Below are 17,587 nucleotides of genomic sequence, written 5' to 3'. Positions count from 1 at the left end.
AGGTGGTTTTTCTGACTCTGCAGCACATGTGTCCAAACCATTTTGTCTTTTATAGTATACATTAAGAAGACAGGCATAGCCAGGCAGTGGTGGCACATGCCTTTAATCCTGCCACTTGGAAAGGAGAGGAAGGGGGATGACAGTGATGGAATAATGATCAATAATCATGCTAATCAATAACCAATACTAATCAATGACCAATAATCAATACTAGTCAATAACCAAAAGTGATCAATAATCATGATAATCAATAATCAATAACCAGCAGTCAAATGCTGATCAATAATCAATAACCAATATTAATCAATAGTCATGATGATCAATAATTGATGGCGCACGCCTTTAATCCCAGCACTTGGGAGGCAGAGGCACCCAGATTTCTGAGTTCGAGGCCAGCTTAGTATACAGAGTGAGGATAGCCAGGGCTATGCAGAAATGGTGGACAGCCCGAGACTACATTTCCCATAAGGACGCATGCCAAGATGGCGGCTGTCCGTCAAACTACATATCCCATGATGCTGCGAGGAAAAGTAAGATAGCAGCTGGCCAGAGACTACATTTCCCATGAAGGCTTGGGTCTAGCTCATATGCATGGTGCTTGGAGATCCCCGCCAGAGCAGATTGACTTCACTGAGAGCCAAGAGACTGTGCCTGGAGACCTCTGCTGCCGCTGCTGCCGCTGCTGCCGCTGCTGCCGCCACAATCACTGCGATCTGGGAGGAGCACCACAGTCCTGGTGACATCGGAGGGTTCCTTGTGATGTCACAGACCGAGCGACGCAATCCGATTGCCCACCGCCAGGCCGCTACAGATTGGGGCGATGACTGGAGCCTCCAGGTACCTTGGCATGCGGGTGGAAGCAGAGGCCCCAGGTTGCCCACGAATCTGAGGCAGGGGCATGACTGGAGTTGCTTACAAGTACTGGCTGGCGGACCTATGGACACACCCCCAGACTTGTACAAAAGAGAAATGTATCGTGTTGGGTGTTATTATTGAAAGACCCCAAGGAGGGGAGACCCTCACTCTAGTCTCGGGATATCACAATCACTCAGTAACTCACAAGACACAAGAGGGTTGATTTCAGGAATCAGCCGGGCTGAGGTTGAGACTCATAATGAGGAGTGTCTACTCCGAGGCCAGGGAGAGAAAGGTATTTAAAGGAAAAAAACCACAAACCACGGGGGTGAGGGGGAAACCAAGGAAGGGTATTATAAAAATAGTGGAAAGTTCCAGCCCATTATTCAGTCAGTCATGTGGGAAACATCTTGTACATGTTTTTCGCAGGAATTGAATCTTGCTCAACCATCTACTTTGTGGTCAGCCAGTTCCCGGAATGACCCAGCTGACCTGTATTTTTAGTTCTGCTTTCTTTGTGGTCAGCCAGTTCCTGGAACCTGGAGCTAGTGAACCGGTTGGCCTACATTCTTGGCTCAGTTCTAGGGGTCATACAAACTTCCCATAACCTTTATAAATTTTTTATATCTTTCAATTGTCACCTGGTCATCGTTTTCATGAGGACACAAGGGTCACCAGTGTGTGTGAAACTGACCATGGATGGACTGTGATTACTATTCTGGGCTTTCATTTTAAGATCTAAAATAAAATACTTAAGTACACACATGGTGGAACATGCCTTAATTCCCAGGAGATGAGCGCCAAGCAGATCTCTGATTCAATCATCCTGGTACAGTACATGTTTTAGGTAAAGAAAAGCTTAGGTATAGGCAAAGTGTTACACATGTATTACCCAGCATTCAGGAGACAGAGCCCTGTAGATCTGAGTGCAAGGTTCATCTACAGAGCAAGTTCAAGGACAGCTGAGATTAGGCAGTGAATTTGTTGAAAAATAGGAAGCTGGTGATAAAGTAATAGAAGGGGCCATGTTCCAGCCCCAGCAAGCAGAGGAACTCAGCATCTTTGTCCATGTGGCTTTGGCAGGAAAGAATAGAAGGAATGACTGAGACAATTGATGCTGGTTAGCTGTAGTTAAAAAAATTAGTGGGGATGAAGAAGTAACCAGCATCACTGAGGTGATATCTTCTGGTAAGTGTTTTCTGAGAGGACAAAGAAGCTGTGTTCCAGAGATAGCCAAGGTTGTCCCTTGTTGTGAACCTGGAGTTGATCACGTGTGAGAATCACCCAAGCAGTATTGGTTTTTAGGCATGAATGAACCTGTCATGCAGAGCAGCTAAGGCTTGGCCCAGTGAAGGGAGTGTATGAGAGGAACGCAGTGAATCCTAGTCGCAGGGGAAGAACCCAGTATATTGAAGATGTCAGTCCCATGGGATGAGCAGAGAGAACAGCAGCAGCAGTAAAGTGGAGTCAAGCAGAACCTAGAGTGCTATAGAGGGAAGAGCTGGAGAAGTGACCCAATCTCTTTTGAGGAACACAGATGTGTTAATCCCAGATACTGGAACAAGAAGCTGTAATATTGAAGTTACCTTTGAAACTCTACTATTTTGAGATTCCAGAGCTGTGGGGTACCTGCTCAGGAAAACAGTTTTAGACAGTGCAGTAACAGATAGGGATATAGGTCTTTGGATGAAGTACCTTTTCTACTGCCATGCATGGCTTTTGCTTGAACAGGAGCATCTTTCAATAATAAGGACCTCAGGCACAAAGATGAGTTTGTAAAGCCAAATCAATTCTGTTTCTGAGATTGCACAAAGTCACTTGAGCAAACATCCTATGACAAACCTCCCTTGTCAACAGCCAGTCAAGGCACAACTGCAGGGTTAAGCTACATATCAATAACTAATACACCCTACAAAGACAAAGTTAGCCTACCCATCATGGTTGTCAGATGATTTTACCCCCTTGGTTGGTTCCTGCAGATTATGCCAGACATGGAGTTTTTAAAATATTAAGTTGCTGACCTGTATGTTAATGTCACAATCTTGCTGTAACTGCAATAAATACCCAGCACCCCTAGACTTGGTCTCTCAGATTCGATCTCACTTGAGGCTGACTGGTGAGAATCCTTATTACAGAGCTCATAATAAAGACCTCCATGCGTTTGCATTACAATAGCCCCCATGTTTGTCGTTGGGGTCTCTGTGACTTGGACATAACATCTTAATGCATTGACTGGAACCCCAAGACCCTCAGGACTCCCAACTAAAGGATTGAAAGGCTGGTTGTTAAGATGAACCATTGTTTCTATGTCAGTGTCTTATCTGCCAGATTTGTGTCTGTGTGCCTTGGTTTTCAGATTTTTCTTGAGTATATGTGGAGGGAGATGACTAAATTGAACATGTAATCCTGCTACTGTGGATACGCTGGAGAGTCATAGCCCCGAAGTGCTTTGAAGATGTTCCAGAGCCTGGTATAGTGGACGGTGTTTCTCTGGTCTTAATTTCTGGGATGGTTAGAGCAGACTTGGAACCCTGACAAGGCTCACAGTTGCCATCCTGTCTTCATTTTCTCCTTTGTCAAAGTGGAGGAATCTGCTGGGTAGCCTTTACTGCCCCCTTGTGGGTGTCTATTTTGGGTTTGGAACTTTCATTCTCTCACTGAGGAAATGAGACAGATTCCACCCTAATCAATTTAGTTACTAGCCCCACACCTTGGGTTAAATCCTTCTTAACAACAGGATCTAGACCCATTGACTAGTCCATGACAGAGAGCTCTTCACAACAGCATCCAGGGCAAAACCAGGCTCTGCCTACTTTGTTTTACAGGGTAGAAAGACAAAGACCTCATTTCCCACCTCCTGAACTACACTCTGCCCAGTTCATATGTGACTCTGTAGTTTTGAACTCAGAGCTATCATAAGATGGAAAGTCATTCTTCATGAATTCTAACAAATTTAGCATATCTTCCTTGGGTCAGAGATCCTGTCCTTTGTGGTGGTCATTTGAGTTGTGTGGGACAATCTGCTTTTCTGTCCACCTTCCAGCTGTTTTAGCCACATCTTTGGTAGCACTGTCCTGGAAACCCAGGGTTAAAGATGCCTCACCACAGGTCAGCACAGCCTCTGAGCTCCCCATTCCAGTGTATCCATCCCTCCTCTGAGTCAGGTGCCCTCCCTATTTTGTCCTGGCTCAGCCACAACTCCAAGATCCTCATGGGGTGGCAGGAGCTCTTGTATTAATATGGTTAAATTATTGGTTTTGTGTTGTAATAACTTGCTCATTTATTATTATGTCTCTCATAGTTTTCAGTTCGAAACATTTTAGAGCTAGGAGCCTCAATCGAGGGTGTGCCCTCATCAGAATGGCTGGTAGTTATGTCTGTGAAAGATAGTGTTAATGATTTATTAGGAAGGCTCTTCCACTGAGGGTGGCAATATCCCTAAGCAAGTGGTCCTGGGCTGGATGAGAGAGCAGGCTGAGCATGAAACAGTGACCAAGCAAGAGAGAAGGCCAGGAGACAGTATTTGCCCATGTTTTTTTCCTTCAGTTTCTAATCTAAGCTTCCAAAATTATGGACTGTGATCTGACAGAACTATGTACAACAAACAGTTTTTACCTGAGATGCTTTTGCTTAAAGGATTCAATCACAGCAGCTGAGTAGCAAGTTAGAACAACAACAAAATGGTATTAAAGCGTTATTTTGCTGCTGTACATAATCTATGTTGTAGATTGTATTCTTGTGTACAGGACAAATTTTGCATAGAAAGGTTTTTAGTTTCTTTTGTCTCTAACTCTCCACTGGGGGTCCTGCCTGACTGCAGATGTGGCCTCTTCTGTGTCCATATCTAACTGCTATGCATCTCAGCTAAGATCGACCACATAGACTCCTAGGTGCCCTCCAATTTTTGGTCTCTGGCACATCCTAAATGTAACCCCTTCCCCCAGCCAGCTGCAGATTTTGATTCATTTTTCCCCCTCTGGGCCCTCTCTTGTCTCTTGCCACACCTGTTGCTGGTTCTCCTCGATTCCCCTTTCTTATCTGCTCTCCCATCCAGTTCTCTCTCTTCCATCTGCCTCCTATGATTGCTTTATTTCCCCTTCTGAGTAAAATTCAACCATGCTCATTTGGGCCTTTTTGCTTGTATAGCTTCTTTGGGTCTATGAAGTGTAGTGTGTGTTTCCTGTGCTTTGTGGTTACTATACATTTGTATGTGAGTACACACATGCAAGTGCTTTTAGGTCTGGGTTTCCTAACTTGGGATGATAGTTTCTAGGTGTATGCATTTGCCTGCAAAATTCATGATGTCCTTGTATTTAATAGCTAAATAGTTTTTCCTTTTGTAAATGAACCACATTTTCTATATCCATATTTTGGTTGAGCAGCATCTGTATTCTTTCCAGTTTTAACTTGTTATAATTAAAATGGCCATGAACTTAGTGGAGTCCCTACTCTAGGTCAGCTGCCCTCACAGAGTTCCTGCTGTATCTTCTGTTTGTCCTTTGAGAGGGTATGGGCCCCTGGGTATCCATGATAGTGTAACAAGTCTCTATTGGGTTAGGTGCTCCTCTCCACTGAGGCCAGATGTGGCAGCCCAGTTAATGGAACAGATTCCAAAGATAGACAGCAGCTTTAGGGACAGCTCCTGCTACAGGTGTTGGAGGACCATCATGTAGACTGAGCTGGACATCTGCTACTTATGGACCAGGGTCCTTTGTCCAGCCTGTGTGTGTTATTCTTTGTGTCTCATTTTCTTAATGTCCCCAAGGGTCAAGGTTAGTTGAGTCTGTTGGTTTTCCTGTAGAGTTCCTATCCTCTTCAGGACCCTCAATCCTTTCCCCAACTCTTCTATCAGTTACCATGGTGCATGCAATGTTTGACTGTGGATCTCTGCTTCTGCTTCAGTCAGCTGCTGGGTGGAGCCTCTCAATGGACAATTATGCAAGACTCTTGTGTGGAATCATAACAGAGTATCCTTAATGACATGGATTCGAGCTTGTCCATGTGTGTCTCCAATTGAATGAGTTTTTATTGGCCATTTCTTCAGTCTCTGCTCCAGCTTTCCTTCTGCATTTTTTTAGACAGGATAAATTTTGTTCTGGGTGTCTCAAGTGTTGTTGTTGAATCTGATTTTTCAGCTTTTCTCTCATGCTCGCATACATTCCCCATTTGGACTCTGTCCCTCAATCACATAAAATACTGTGCAAACATTTGCTGTTCAATGCTATGCTATTTTGCAAACCTGGTGGTTTTATATTTTTAACCTCATTCATTCTGTTTTTGGTTTTCTAGAATAAATTTTTTTTGTGAAGCCCTTCATGTGCTGACAGTAGATAGAGAAACCACATAAGCCTCCTGACATGCTTTTGTTCAATAAGCACATGCTTCTGTGCTGCTCTTCATCCACATCTTCAATTTTGAAATTCAGCCAAATGCATAGATTATGTTCTATTTCTCTGGATGGCTTATGCTCATGTCATCAATATTATTTGATACTTCAGATTCATTGAATTGCAGGTGTATGATGTTCTGCCTAACTCTTCTGTTTGTCATGAAATTTTTGAAGAAATAAGTGTATTGTGGCTGGGTGCATGAATATGAATATCATGTGTGCCTCATCTTTACTGTTGTATGAAGATAGCCTCAGAACTCCTGATCTTGAAGAAATGGACAGGCATGGGTCCATTTGTGTGTGCTAGAAATTGACCACCATTATGTGGAAGACCAGCAAGATCTTTCAACAGCTGAGCTATATCTCCTGAACTACATTCTTTATTTCTGATCAACATATACATTACTGCCACATGGTGGTGGCACATGCTTTTAATCCTAGCACTTGGGAAGTAGAGGCAGGGAGATTTCTGAGTTGAAAGCCAGACTGGTCTACATAGTGGGTTCCAGGACAGGCAGGGCTACACAGACAAACCCTGTCTTGAAACAAAACAAAACAAAACAAAACAACCAATAAAACAAAACCTATACTTTACTAATATTTTTATCTGTCAATTTTTAACTGTTTAAACATGCATTCCCTTTTAGTAAAATTTAATTAATGTTGCTGTTTAAACTGGTTCACTTTATGTTTATGCAAGATGAATACAGAACTTCCATGAATGTATAATTCTTTGCAGGAACTTCAGTAGAAAACTGTGAGTTCATTCTATCATTTTTGTTTCCTTGTTTATTTTTGTAGCAGAGTGAGGTTCTTAACATGTAACTTTTGCTGTCCTGAAACTCATTGCATAGACCGAGCTGGCATCCAACTCAATGACATACACCTGCCTGTACCTCTGTTATTAAAACATGAGCAAATACTCGCAGCTTGCCCATCACCTTTGTAGTTAGTAATTGTTCATACAGCTTTTCAGATGTGTGCTCAGTACAGTTGATCTGTTTCCCCCTGCATATCCCTCTCAGTTGCCATTTGTGTTGCAAGGCTATATCCTATTCAAAGGGATCAGAAGCAACACGGGTGAAACATAATTCAATCTTTTTTCTAAAATGACAGAATAATTATATTATAACTTCGGTTTTAGGAAATAAATGGAGAAAGTACCAGAATTACAATATTACATTGTCTAGAATGTATCCATTTATTTAAAGTGATTTCACAATCATGCTTTCTGGTGTACACATGTGTGTGATATTTTAGAATGCAGTGACTTATGATGACGTGCATGTGAACTTCACTGCAGAAGAGTGGAATTTGCTGGATCCTTCCCAGAAGAATCTCTACAAAGATGTGATGCTGGAGACCTACCAGAATCTCAATGCTATAGGTAATACTGTGAATTTTGTTTTGCTTTTCAAAATAATAGAACAAGTGATTCTTGGTTATTGATGATCCTCTGTTATTTCAATTGAGAACAAGGAAGATTGAGCTGAATAAATCAGGTTCAGTGCTGTCAAAATTCACAGTAACTTGAACTTTACCTAATTTCCAATAGTATATCATTCACTTTCTGGTACTGTGTTTTAGGTTACAGTTGGGAAGATCATCATATTGAAGAACAACATCAAAGTCCTAGAAGATGTGAAAGGTAGTTTTCATGTGCAAGCTGATACAAATATGCATGTGAGGAAAATTTAATGTGTTCTGGAAGCTATAAAGAAAAGCAAGTGTGTAAAAAAAATCAGTCCTTTAAGTCTAGCTATGATTATAATATTCTCACAAAGCCATGTTCCTCAATGTCAGCTATCTGATGTATGTTTGTAAGGCATTCCTCTAAGGAAGAAGACAAGAAAACAATGCCTTAAGACATACCTTTAATTGATTTGTAGCTCCATTAGAGCTTTGCTGTGGAACTACCAATCTGAGTAGCCTCATCATATTTAGATGATGCACATTGAATAGTGATAAATATATATCCAAAGCCATCCAATAAGCAAATAGTCCATGGTAAATTTGGTGATACTCATATTCTTGTACTGACATTTTTAGGTTTATTGAGTGGTCAGTTAATGAGAGTGAAAAAAGTCATGGAGAAACATTAATCCATATACCACATGTCTACAAAGAACAAAATGTCAAATTGTATGAATTCAATATGGAAACCTTTCACTTGTTCTTCTTTTAATGGGTATATCAATTGTCAGAATGGATAAAACCTTGTGCGCATAGGGATGTTGAAAGAAGCAACGTACCTCTTTCTACTCCAGAAAAATGAGAACATATATTATATTCTGCCTTTGGTAGACTTTCTGAATATGATAGACATTTGCAATTAATTGGTTTTCTGACATTACTGGGAACATCCCCAAAGTCGCACTGCAGAAAATCTCTATGGGTACTAGAAGTTTGGAAATTTTTCTGTTTGTCCTGGCTCATAGTGCTGCTGTGGTGTGATTCACACTACAGGAAAAACTAAGAAAGCAATCAGTGTTCTAATATCCTGATATCTTCAGACATGTGAAATACATGATATAGAAATCTCATATAGAGAAAGGATGTTATAAATGTGAGCCATGTAGTAAATGCTCTTACCATCACAGGTATTTTAAAAGAGGTAAAGCAACCCACAGTGAGCAAGTACAACCAGGAACATCAAAGTGATAAAACCTTACAATCTAAGTGTTCTTTCTTTTTAGACCATCTGCAAAATTTATTCATAGTAGATTAAAATGATTGATCAGGGTAATGAATGTGGTAAAGCTTTCACATGTACCCATTATTGTTGCAGGCACGAAAGAAGTCATACTGGACAGAAACCTTATGAATGCAACCAATGTGGTAAAGCCTTTTCATGTCACCGTAGTCTCCAAAGACATAAAAGAACACATACTGGAGAAAAACCTTATGAATGTAATCTATGTGGTAAAGCCTTTTCATGTCAGAGTGGTCTCCAGTATCATAATAGAACACATACTGGAGAGAAACCTTATGAATGTAATCAGTGTGGTAAAGCCTTTTTATGTCACAGTCATCTCCAAAGACATAAAAGAACACATACTGGAGAGAAACCTTATGAATGTAATCAGTGTGGTAAAGCCTTTTCATGTCACAGTCATCTCCAAAGACATAAAAGTACACATACTGGGGAGAAACCATATGAATGTGATCAATGTGGTAAAGCCTTTTCATGTCACAATGGTCTCCAAATCCATAAAAGAACACATACTGGAGAGAAACCTTATGAATGCAATCAGTGTGGTAAAGCCTTTTCAGATCACAGTAGTCTCCAAAGACATAAAAGAACACATACTGGAGAGAAACCTTATGAATGTAATCAATGTGGTAAAGCCTTTTCATGTCAGAGTGGTCTTCAGTATCACAATAGAACACATACTGGAGAGAAACTGAATGTCATGAATGAGGTAAAGCCTTTCCAGGACAGTCATCTCTGAATACACAAAAGAAAATGTGCAGAGTGAAACCTTATGAATGTAGTCAATGTGATAAAGCCTTTGCATGTCACTGTACTCTCCAAACACTTGAAGGAACACATGCTTTAGAGAAACCTTACAGATGTAATGAACGTGGTAAAGCCTGTGCATATCTCTTTCATGTCCAAAGACATAAAAGAACACAAACTGAGCAGAAACCTTTTGATTGTTCTAAAGTTGGGAAATCGTTTACATGCCACAGTGGTTTCTGAATACAGAAATGAACACATATGAGAGAGAAACCATCTGAAAGTAATCAACATGTCAAAGCCTCTGCAAGTCCTAATCATTTTTAAAAGCATGAAAGATTTATAGTAGGAGTAAACTCTGGTGATTTAAGTTTGTTTGACCCTAAGAAGTGGCAATATTAAGAGATGTGCCTTGTGGGAGATGTTACCTTTTTGAAGGAATTGAATTACTTTGGTGGTGATCTTTGGATCTCAGACCAGTACAAAACAGACCCTCCTACCACTTGGCTGGAAGACAGTCTCTTCCTGAATGCCTTCACATGAGGATGCAGAACTCTCAGCTCCTTCTCCAGCATCATGGCTGCAGGCATGCTGACATTCCTGCTATGATGGCAATGGACTAAGCATTTGAAAGTGTAAGCCAGGCCCAATTAAATATTTGCCTTTAACACAGTTGCCTTGGTTACAATGTCTCTTCTTAGCAATGGAAATTCTATCTAAGATAGAAGTTGGTACCCTAGACTTAAGCATTGCTATGATAGGCCTGACTGTGTTTTTTGTTTTATGGAACAATGTGGATTTTTAGACTTTGGATGTGTATATGCATTAAATGGAACTTAATGGGCCATCCTAGTCGGATTATGAAACACATATGTACTGAGGGTGATTTGAACTTCGTGTATAGTTTTTATGATGTTTTATGAAAGAATGTTGCTGACTTTTCCCTTTGGCTGAAGAGTGTCCTTGAAGATAAGGTAAAGAGGTTGATGTTCATTGCATTGACAAAGGAAGTCTCAGTGAAGCCAGCAAATCCTTTGACCTATGTTTGTTCTCATGATGATTGTTTTGAGCAAGCATAGTAATCTTAGAAAAAATATAAAATGTTAGGTCAAAAGAGAAAATCTAACCAGGAAGTTGAATGAAGCTAAATTCTGTAATCAGTGATATTAAATGGAATTAAAGGAATGGTGACATTAGGGCAAAATTCCATCCACCTAAACTTATGAATGTGAAGTTGGAAAAAGGAGAACTGTATCATGTTAGGCATTATCATTACCTAGTTATTGTTTTCATGGGGACACAAGGGTTACCAGTATGTGTGAAACTGACAATTGATGGATTGTGAATAATATTCTGCGTTATCATTTTAAGATCTAAAACAAGACAGTTAAGTACAGGCATGGAGGTATATTCCTTAAATCTGAGATGAACATCAAGCAGATCTCTATTTCAAGTCTTCCTGGTACAGAACACATTTTAAGTAAGGAAAAGTTTAGGTACAGGCAAAGTGTTACACATGTATTACCCAGCATTCAGAAGAAAGAGCCATGCAGATCTCTGAGTTCAAGGTTAATCTACAGAGCAAGTTCAAGCAGAGTCGAGCTTAGACAGTGAAGTTTTAGAAAACTAGAAAGCTGGTGATGAAATAATAGAAGTTTGGGCCCGAGCAGGCAGAGGAACTCAGGAGCTTTATCCATGTGACTCTGCTTTTAGAGGAAAGAATAGAAGGGACAACTGAGACAATTGATGCTGGTTGGCTGTAGATAGAAAATTAGTGGGGATGAAGAAGAAACCAGCACCACTGAGGTGAAATCTTCTGGTAAGTGTTTTCTAAGAGGTGAAAGAAGTTGTATTTCAGAGGTAGCCAAGGTTGTCCCTTGTGGTGCAGCTTGATTCAGTCCTATGTAAGACTCACCCAGGTGGCACTGGTTTTAAGGCATGAATGTTTCATGGAGTGCAGCTGAGGCTTGGCACCATGAAGGAAGCATGAGAGGAATGCAGTGAAGACTGTTTGTCACAGAAGAACCCAGCATGTTGAAGATGTCAGTCCCATGGGATGAGCAGAAAGAACAGCAGCAGCAGTTGAGTGGAGTCAAGCAGAACCTAGTATACTATAGTGGAAAGAGCTGGAGAGAGAGTCCCAGCTTCTTTTGAGGAGCACAGAAGAACATCTGTGGATCCCAGATACTGGAACAAGAAGCTGTAATTTTAAAGTTACTTTGGAGACCCCAAGAGTTTTTTATTTCTGAGCTGTGGGATATCTTCTCAGGAAAACTACTTTCAGGAAATAAAATCAGCCAAAGAGAAAGTATAGTGTTGCAGTGAGCAGGGCAGGAAAGAGTTGGAGATCTGAAGAACACATTGACATCAGACATGGAGATGCAGAGTTTGGAGATTGCCTTGCTGGCTTTTGGTCTTATTTTTGCCCAGTATTTTCTCACAATGGTGATTAGGAATGGTGACCTATATCCTGTGAATTTGGATGGATATTATGTGGTATTTTTTAAAATATAGGGGATTATAGTTACATGATTGGAATGATCTCAGAAGAGACTTTTAACTTTAGACTTTTAACATTTATGAGACTTCTATAGATGATGGGACTTTTTAATTTGAACCTCACATATTTTGTATTATGCTATTTTTAAATGTGGTCTCCATATGCGGGCCAGGCAGTGGAATGTGGTAGTATAAAATATGCTTGGCTCAGGGAGTAGGAGGAAGTTATTATGAGATGTGGCCTTGGAGGAAGTGCATCACTGAAGGCTTTGAAGTTCCACCCAGTGCAGAATGGGCCCTCCTACTAGCTCCCTGGCAGACAGTCTCTTTCTGGCTGCCTTTGGATCAAGATGCAGAACTCTCAGCTTCTTCACCAGCATCATGTTTTCTTGCATGCCTGCCTTGCTTTCTGCTATTATGAAAAAGGACTAAATCTCTGACACCGTAAGCCTGTCCCAATTAAACTGTTGCTTTTATAGAAGTTGCCTTGTTCATGATTTCTCTTCATAGCAATGAAAACACTAAGACAGAAATCCTGTGAGTGTATTTAATATAGTCAAGCCTTTCCACAATTCTCTAGTCTTCATTATCATGAAAGAATACATGCTAGAGTCTAAGCATGCTCCTTGTGACTCAGGACATGCCCCTGTGTCTCAGGACATGCCTCCTGTGTCTTAAACAGGCCCCCTGAGTCCTAAACAAACCCCCTGTGACTCTGGACAGAGTTCTAAACAGGCTCCCTGTGTCACAGGACATGTCCCCCTGAGTCTTAAGCAAATTCTCTGTGTCTCTGGACACGCCCCCTGATTCTTAAGCTTGCCCCTGTGACTCAGGACATGCCCCCTCAATCTTAAACATGCCCCCTGTGACTCTGGACTCGCCTTCTGAGTGCTAAACATGCACCCTGTGTCTCAGGACATGCCCCCTCAGTCTTAAGCTTACCCACTGTTACTCAGGACATGTCCCCTCAATCTTAAACATGCCCCCTGTGACTCTGGACTGGCCTTCCGAGTCCTAAACATGCACCCTGTGTCTCAGGACACACCCACTGAGTTTTACACACATCCCCCTGTGTTTCAAGACACACCCCTGAGTCTTAAACACCCTGAGTCTCTGTGACTCAGGACACACCCACAGATTCCTAATGGACATGTTTAGTATAATGAAGCCTTTGCACACCTCTGTAGTCTTCATCATTATGAAACTATTCATACTGGACAGTGGTTACATATGGAGCTAAAGCCTTTATATCACTGGTTCCACTGAGATCCAACACAACTCAAACACAGGACAAGGGAAATGATAAGAATTCATTGTAATCAAGTCACTGATGATAAATCAGGGCCACAAAATTACACTCAGAAGCTTAGCTGCAATACACCAGGCTCAGCTCCATCCTGAACCAGAAAGTTATATAGCTTCCAAAAATCAAAATCACAAAGACCTTTGCCAAGTTACAGTTACATTTTTCTCCCAATCATTTTTTCCCTATGGTTACTTTATGTCAAATGATACAGAATGTAGGTTGTATGGTCTACATTATCACATCCATTTGTTATTTTGTGGTTAGGAACATGTATTATATTTTGAGTAATAAAACATGAATAACAGAAATCATGGTTAGAAACAGTTGTTATGTTTAGGGAACAAACCATGAATAATAAAAACTGGTCAGATGTTATTTAATACACAGGTGCCCTATTACCTGGAACTTTTTTTTTTTTTGGTTTTTTGGAGACAGGGTTTCTCTGTGTAGTCCTGGCTGTCCTGGAACTCACTTTGTAGACCAGGCTGGCCTCGAACTCAGAAATCTGCCTGCCTCTGCCTCCCAAGTGCTGGGATTAAAGGCGTGCGCCACCACCGCCCGGCTTATTACCTGGAACTTAAACTTAGTTTGAATTTATGATTAAATGGATGTTGGTAACAAAAGCCAGTCCTCGGGGTAAGTTTCTTTTGCTTCTTCCCAACATTTATATATTATAGACATATTTGAATACATAGCAGAACTCATATTGAAGATATATCTTACAAATGTAATCAATGAGATAAAACCTTTTCACAACACAGTCATCTATGAACATAGAAGAATACATCCTGGAAAGAAACACTATGAAAAAGCAATGTGGTAAAGCCTTTGCATGTGGTAGTCATCCTAGAAACTGTGAGAAAAAGTCATAATGCAGAGAAACCCTATAAACGTGGTCAATGTGTTAAAGTCTTCTACTTTCTGATATCTTTATAGATGACTAAACTCTATAGTAGGTAATCAATCCATTAAAGACTTTGTATTTTACAATAGTCTTTGAGCATCTTCAATAATATCAAAAGTAATCTTTGACTACAAATAATTTCTATTATCTTACCCAGCACACATTGAGTTCTTCAAGGTTATTCTTTATGTAGAAACAAAATTTGACAAGTGTCAACCATCAGTTCAAACTTTCCTATATCTCTCCATTTTGTTTACACTGGTAAACTCATTTGTACATACAAAGACCACTGGTTTTTCTTTTTCGTTTTTAGTTAATCGTGTATCCAACAACTTTGCTGATAGTGTTTATCATCTCTTGGAATTGCCTTTGGGAAGTTTTAGTTCACTTGTGCTTACTATCATATCATCTGCAGATAAAGATAATTTTACTTCCTCCTAAAATTTACAATAGAATGTTTACTTATTTAACATTCACTTGTAAATTGCAATGTAGGACTTGGAATATAGGACTAGTTAACATTAAACTGTAAATTGCCATGCAGTGCTAGTTAGTATTATATTGTGAATTGCAATATAGGAGTAGTTAACATATATTAAATTGCAGTAAAGGACTAGTTAACATTAAATTGTAATTTCAATATAGGACTAGTTAATATTAAAATTTTAGGGCTGGAGAGATGGGTCAATGGTTAAGAGCATTGACTATTCCTCCAGAGGTCCTGAGTTCAATTCCCAGCAACCACATGGTGGCTCACGACCATCTGTAATGGGATCCAATGGTGTTCTGTCAGCTATAGTGTAGTCATGTAAATAAAATAAATAAATCTCTTTAAAAATTTTTTAGATAGTATTTTGAATAGATATGGAGAGAATAGATCACATTCTCTTCTTTGTGAATTAATGGCATTAATTAGAATTTCTCTCCATAATTTAACATCTGCTATAGATTTGCAGTAAAGTGACATTATTATGTTTAGGCACGTTTCTTGTATCCTTAATCACTCCAAGAACTCTATCATATAGTGGGGTTAAATATTGTCAGAGAATTTTTCATCATCTAAGAGATTACAACTTTTTTCTTACACTTTAATCACATTGTGTTGAACCATGTCTGCACCTCTTGAACAAAGCCTACCTCATTGATCATGGTGAATGATCTTTTGATGTGGTTTCTATTTCATTTTTCATTTTATTAAATATTTTTACATACTTGGCTTCAAGGAAAATTAGACTAAAATTCTCATTTGTTACTGAGTCTTTATATTGACTGGATATTTGAGTAACCATGTGTTCACAAAACAAATTGGCTAAGGTTTCTTCTTTTCCTATATTGTTGAATACTTTGAGGAGTATTCTCATGAACTCCTCTTTGAAAATCTGTTAGGATTCTACCCTAAAATTCATGGCCGTGGGCTGTTTTTGGTTGCAGACTTGTAATGACTTCTCTTTTTCTAGATCTTTAGGCAGTTTGAGTTGTTTCCCTAAGTTAGATTTTACTTTGGTAAGAGGAACCTATTGAGAAAAATTTCCATTATTTTTAGTTATTCCTGTTAGATGGAGTTGAGGCTTTTAAAAACTATGTCATTACCATTCTTTAGATTTCTTCATTGTCTGTTATTTTGTCCCCATTTTCATTTTAGATTTCATTAATTTGGATATTCTCTATCTTTTAATAAGGGTTTGACTATCTTATCTAATAAAAGGCTCAAAGGACCAACTCTATGTTTCATTAATTCTTTGCATTCTTCTCTTTCTATTTTGTTGATTTCAGCCCCCAACTTGATAATTTACTGCTGTCTAATCTTTTTTCCATTGCTCACTTGTTTCTGTTCTAGAATTTAGAGGCTGCTGCTGAATTGCCAGTATGAGAGCTCTCCAGATTTTTCATGTAGGGATATTGTGCTATGAACCTTCATCTTAGAAACATTTTCATGTTTCTTGTATTCTGTAAAATTGTGCACATTTCATATTCATTTGTATTGAATTCTAGAAAGTCTCTAATGTCTTCCTCTATGTTTGTCTTAAGCTATTTTTCATTCAGTAGTGAGGTGTTCAGGTTCCATGAGGTTTTAAGCTTTGTGTTCTTTCTGGTTTTGTTGATATCCAGCTGTAATCCACGGTGGTCTGATAGGATTCATGGTGTTATTTCAATTTTCCTGTATATATTGAGGCTGGCAGTGTGGCTGAATATGTGTTCAGTTTACAAGTAAGTTTCATGAGGTGCTGAGCAGAAGGCATATTCTCCTATATTTCAGTAGAATGTTCTCTAGGTATCAGCTGGACTCTTGTTCAAGTTGCCAGTGAGCTGGAATATTTCTCTGTTTTTTTTTGAGGGGGTGTCTGGAGAATTTGTCCACTGGTGAGAATGTGGTATTGAAATATTGGAATATAAGTGAATGAGTGTTATGTGATTTTAAGTTTAAAACACTTTCCTTAGCAAAGGTTGGTGACCATGAGTTTAAGGCATACATGTAATAACTTAAAATGGCATCTTTGGTGATTATTTTTTTTCTTTAAGTAATTTGTAATGTCTTTCTCCAATTCTTTTGATTAATTTTGTTTAATATCTATTTGCTACATTTTAAAATGAACACACCAGCTTGCTCCTTTGGTCCATTTGCTTGAAATGTGTTTTTACATTCCTTTACCTTGAATTAATGCCTGGAATATATTTGTACATTCCTATACCTTGAATTAATGGTTATTCTCAATGTTGAGAATAACTCAATATATTTCTTTTCTGCGATTGAAGGATAGATTTTTATTAGCATCTATATGTTTAGCCTTTGTCTTTTGATTGGTGAACTGTGATCATTGATACTGACAGAGTCAATGAACAGTGATGGTTAACTCCTTGTATTTTGTTGTTGTTGTTGTTGCTGCTGCTGCTGCTGCTGCTGCTGGTGGTGGTGGTGGTGTTGGGGTATTTGTGTGCTTTCCTTTCTTTTGCACATAATACAAGATTATTTACTACCTGTGTTTTCAGGTGTATTGTTAACTTTTTTATGTTCGATTTTTTGTATATAACTTTGTGTAAGTTTGTATGTGTAGATAGATATAGTTTAAATTTGACTTTAGCATGGACTATCTAATTTTCCCATTAATAGCAATTAAGCTTTTTTTGTTTTTTGTTTTTTTGAGCCAGGGTTTCTCTATGTAGCCCTGGCTGTCC

General features: G+C 39.3%; 1 protein-coding gene and 1 long non-coding RNA gene across 2 annotated transcripts in view; one reads left to right on the top strand and one right to left on the bottom strand.

Moving 5' to 3' along the window:
- LOC143437378 (uncharacterized) overlaps nt 1-17,587 on the bottom strand; it is a 379,856-nt gene that overhangs the window by 181,488 nt on the left and 180,781 nt on the right. The gene's annotated exons all lie outside the window — the stretch shown is intronic.
- On the top strand, nt 1,346-12,667 carry LOC143437371 (uncharacterized). The gene is made up of 4 exons (XM_076922188.1): nt 1,346-3,325; nt 7,505-7,631; nt 7,832-7,892; nt 9,033-12,667. The coding sequence occupies exons 1-4, from the start codon at nt 3,311-3,313 to the stop codon at nt 9,694-9,696; spliced, it is 867 nt and encodes a 288-aa protein (XP_076778303.1). The 5' UTR covers nt 1,346-3,310; the 3' UTR covers nt 9,697-12,667.

The sequence above is a fragment of the Arvicanthis niloticus genome, chromosome Y (assembly GCF_011762505.2).
Source record: "Arvicanthis niloticus isolate mArvNil1 chromosome Y, mArvNil1.pat.X, whole genome shotgun sequence".
Taxonomy (NCBI): Eukaryota; Metazoa; Chordata; class Mammalia; order Rodentia; family Muridae; genus Arvicanthis; species Arvicanthis niloticus.
Note: the sequence above shows the minus strand (reverse complement) of the source record. Positions and strands in the feature narration are given on the sequence as shown.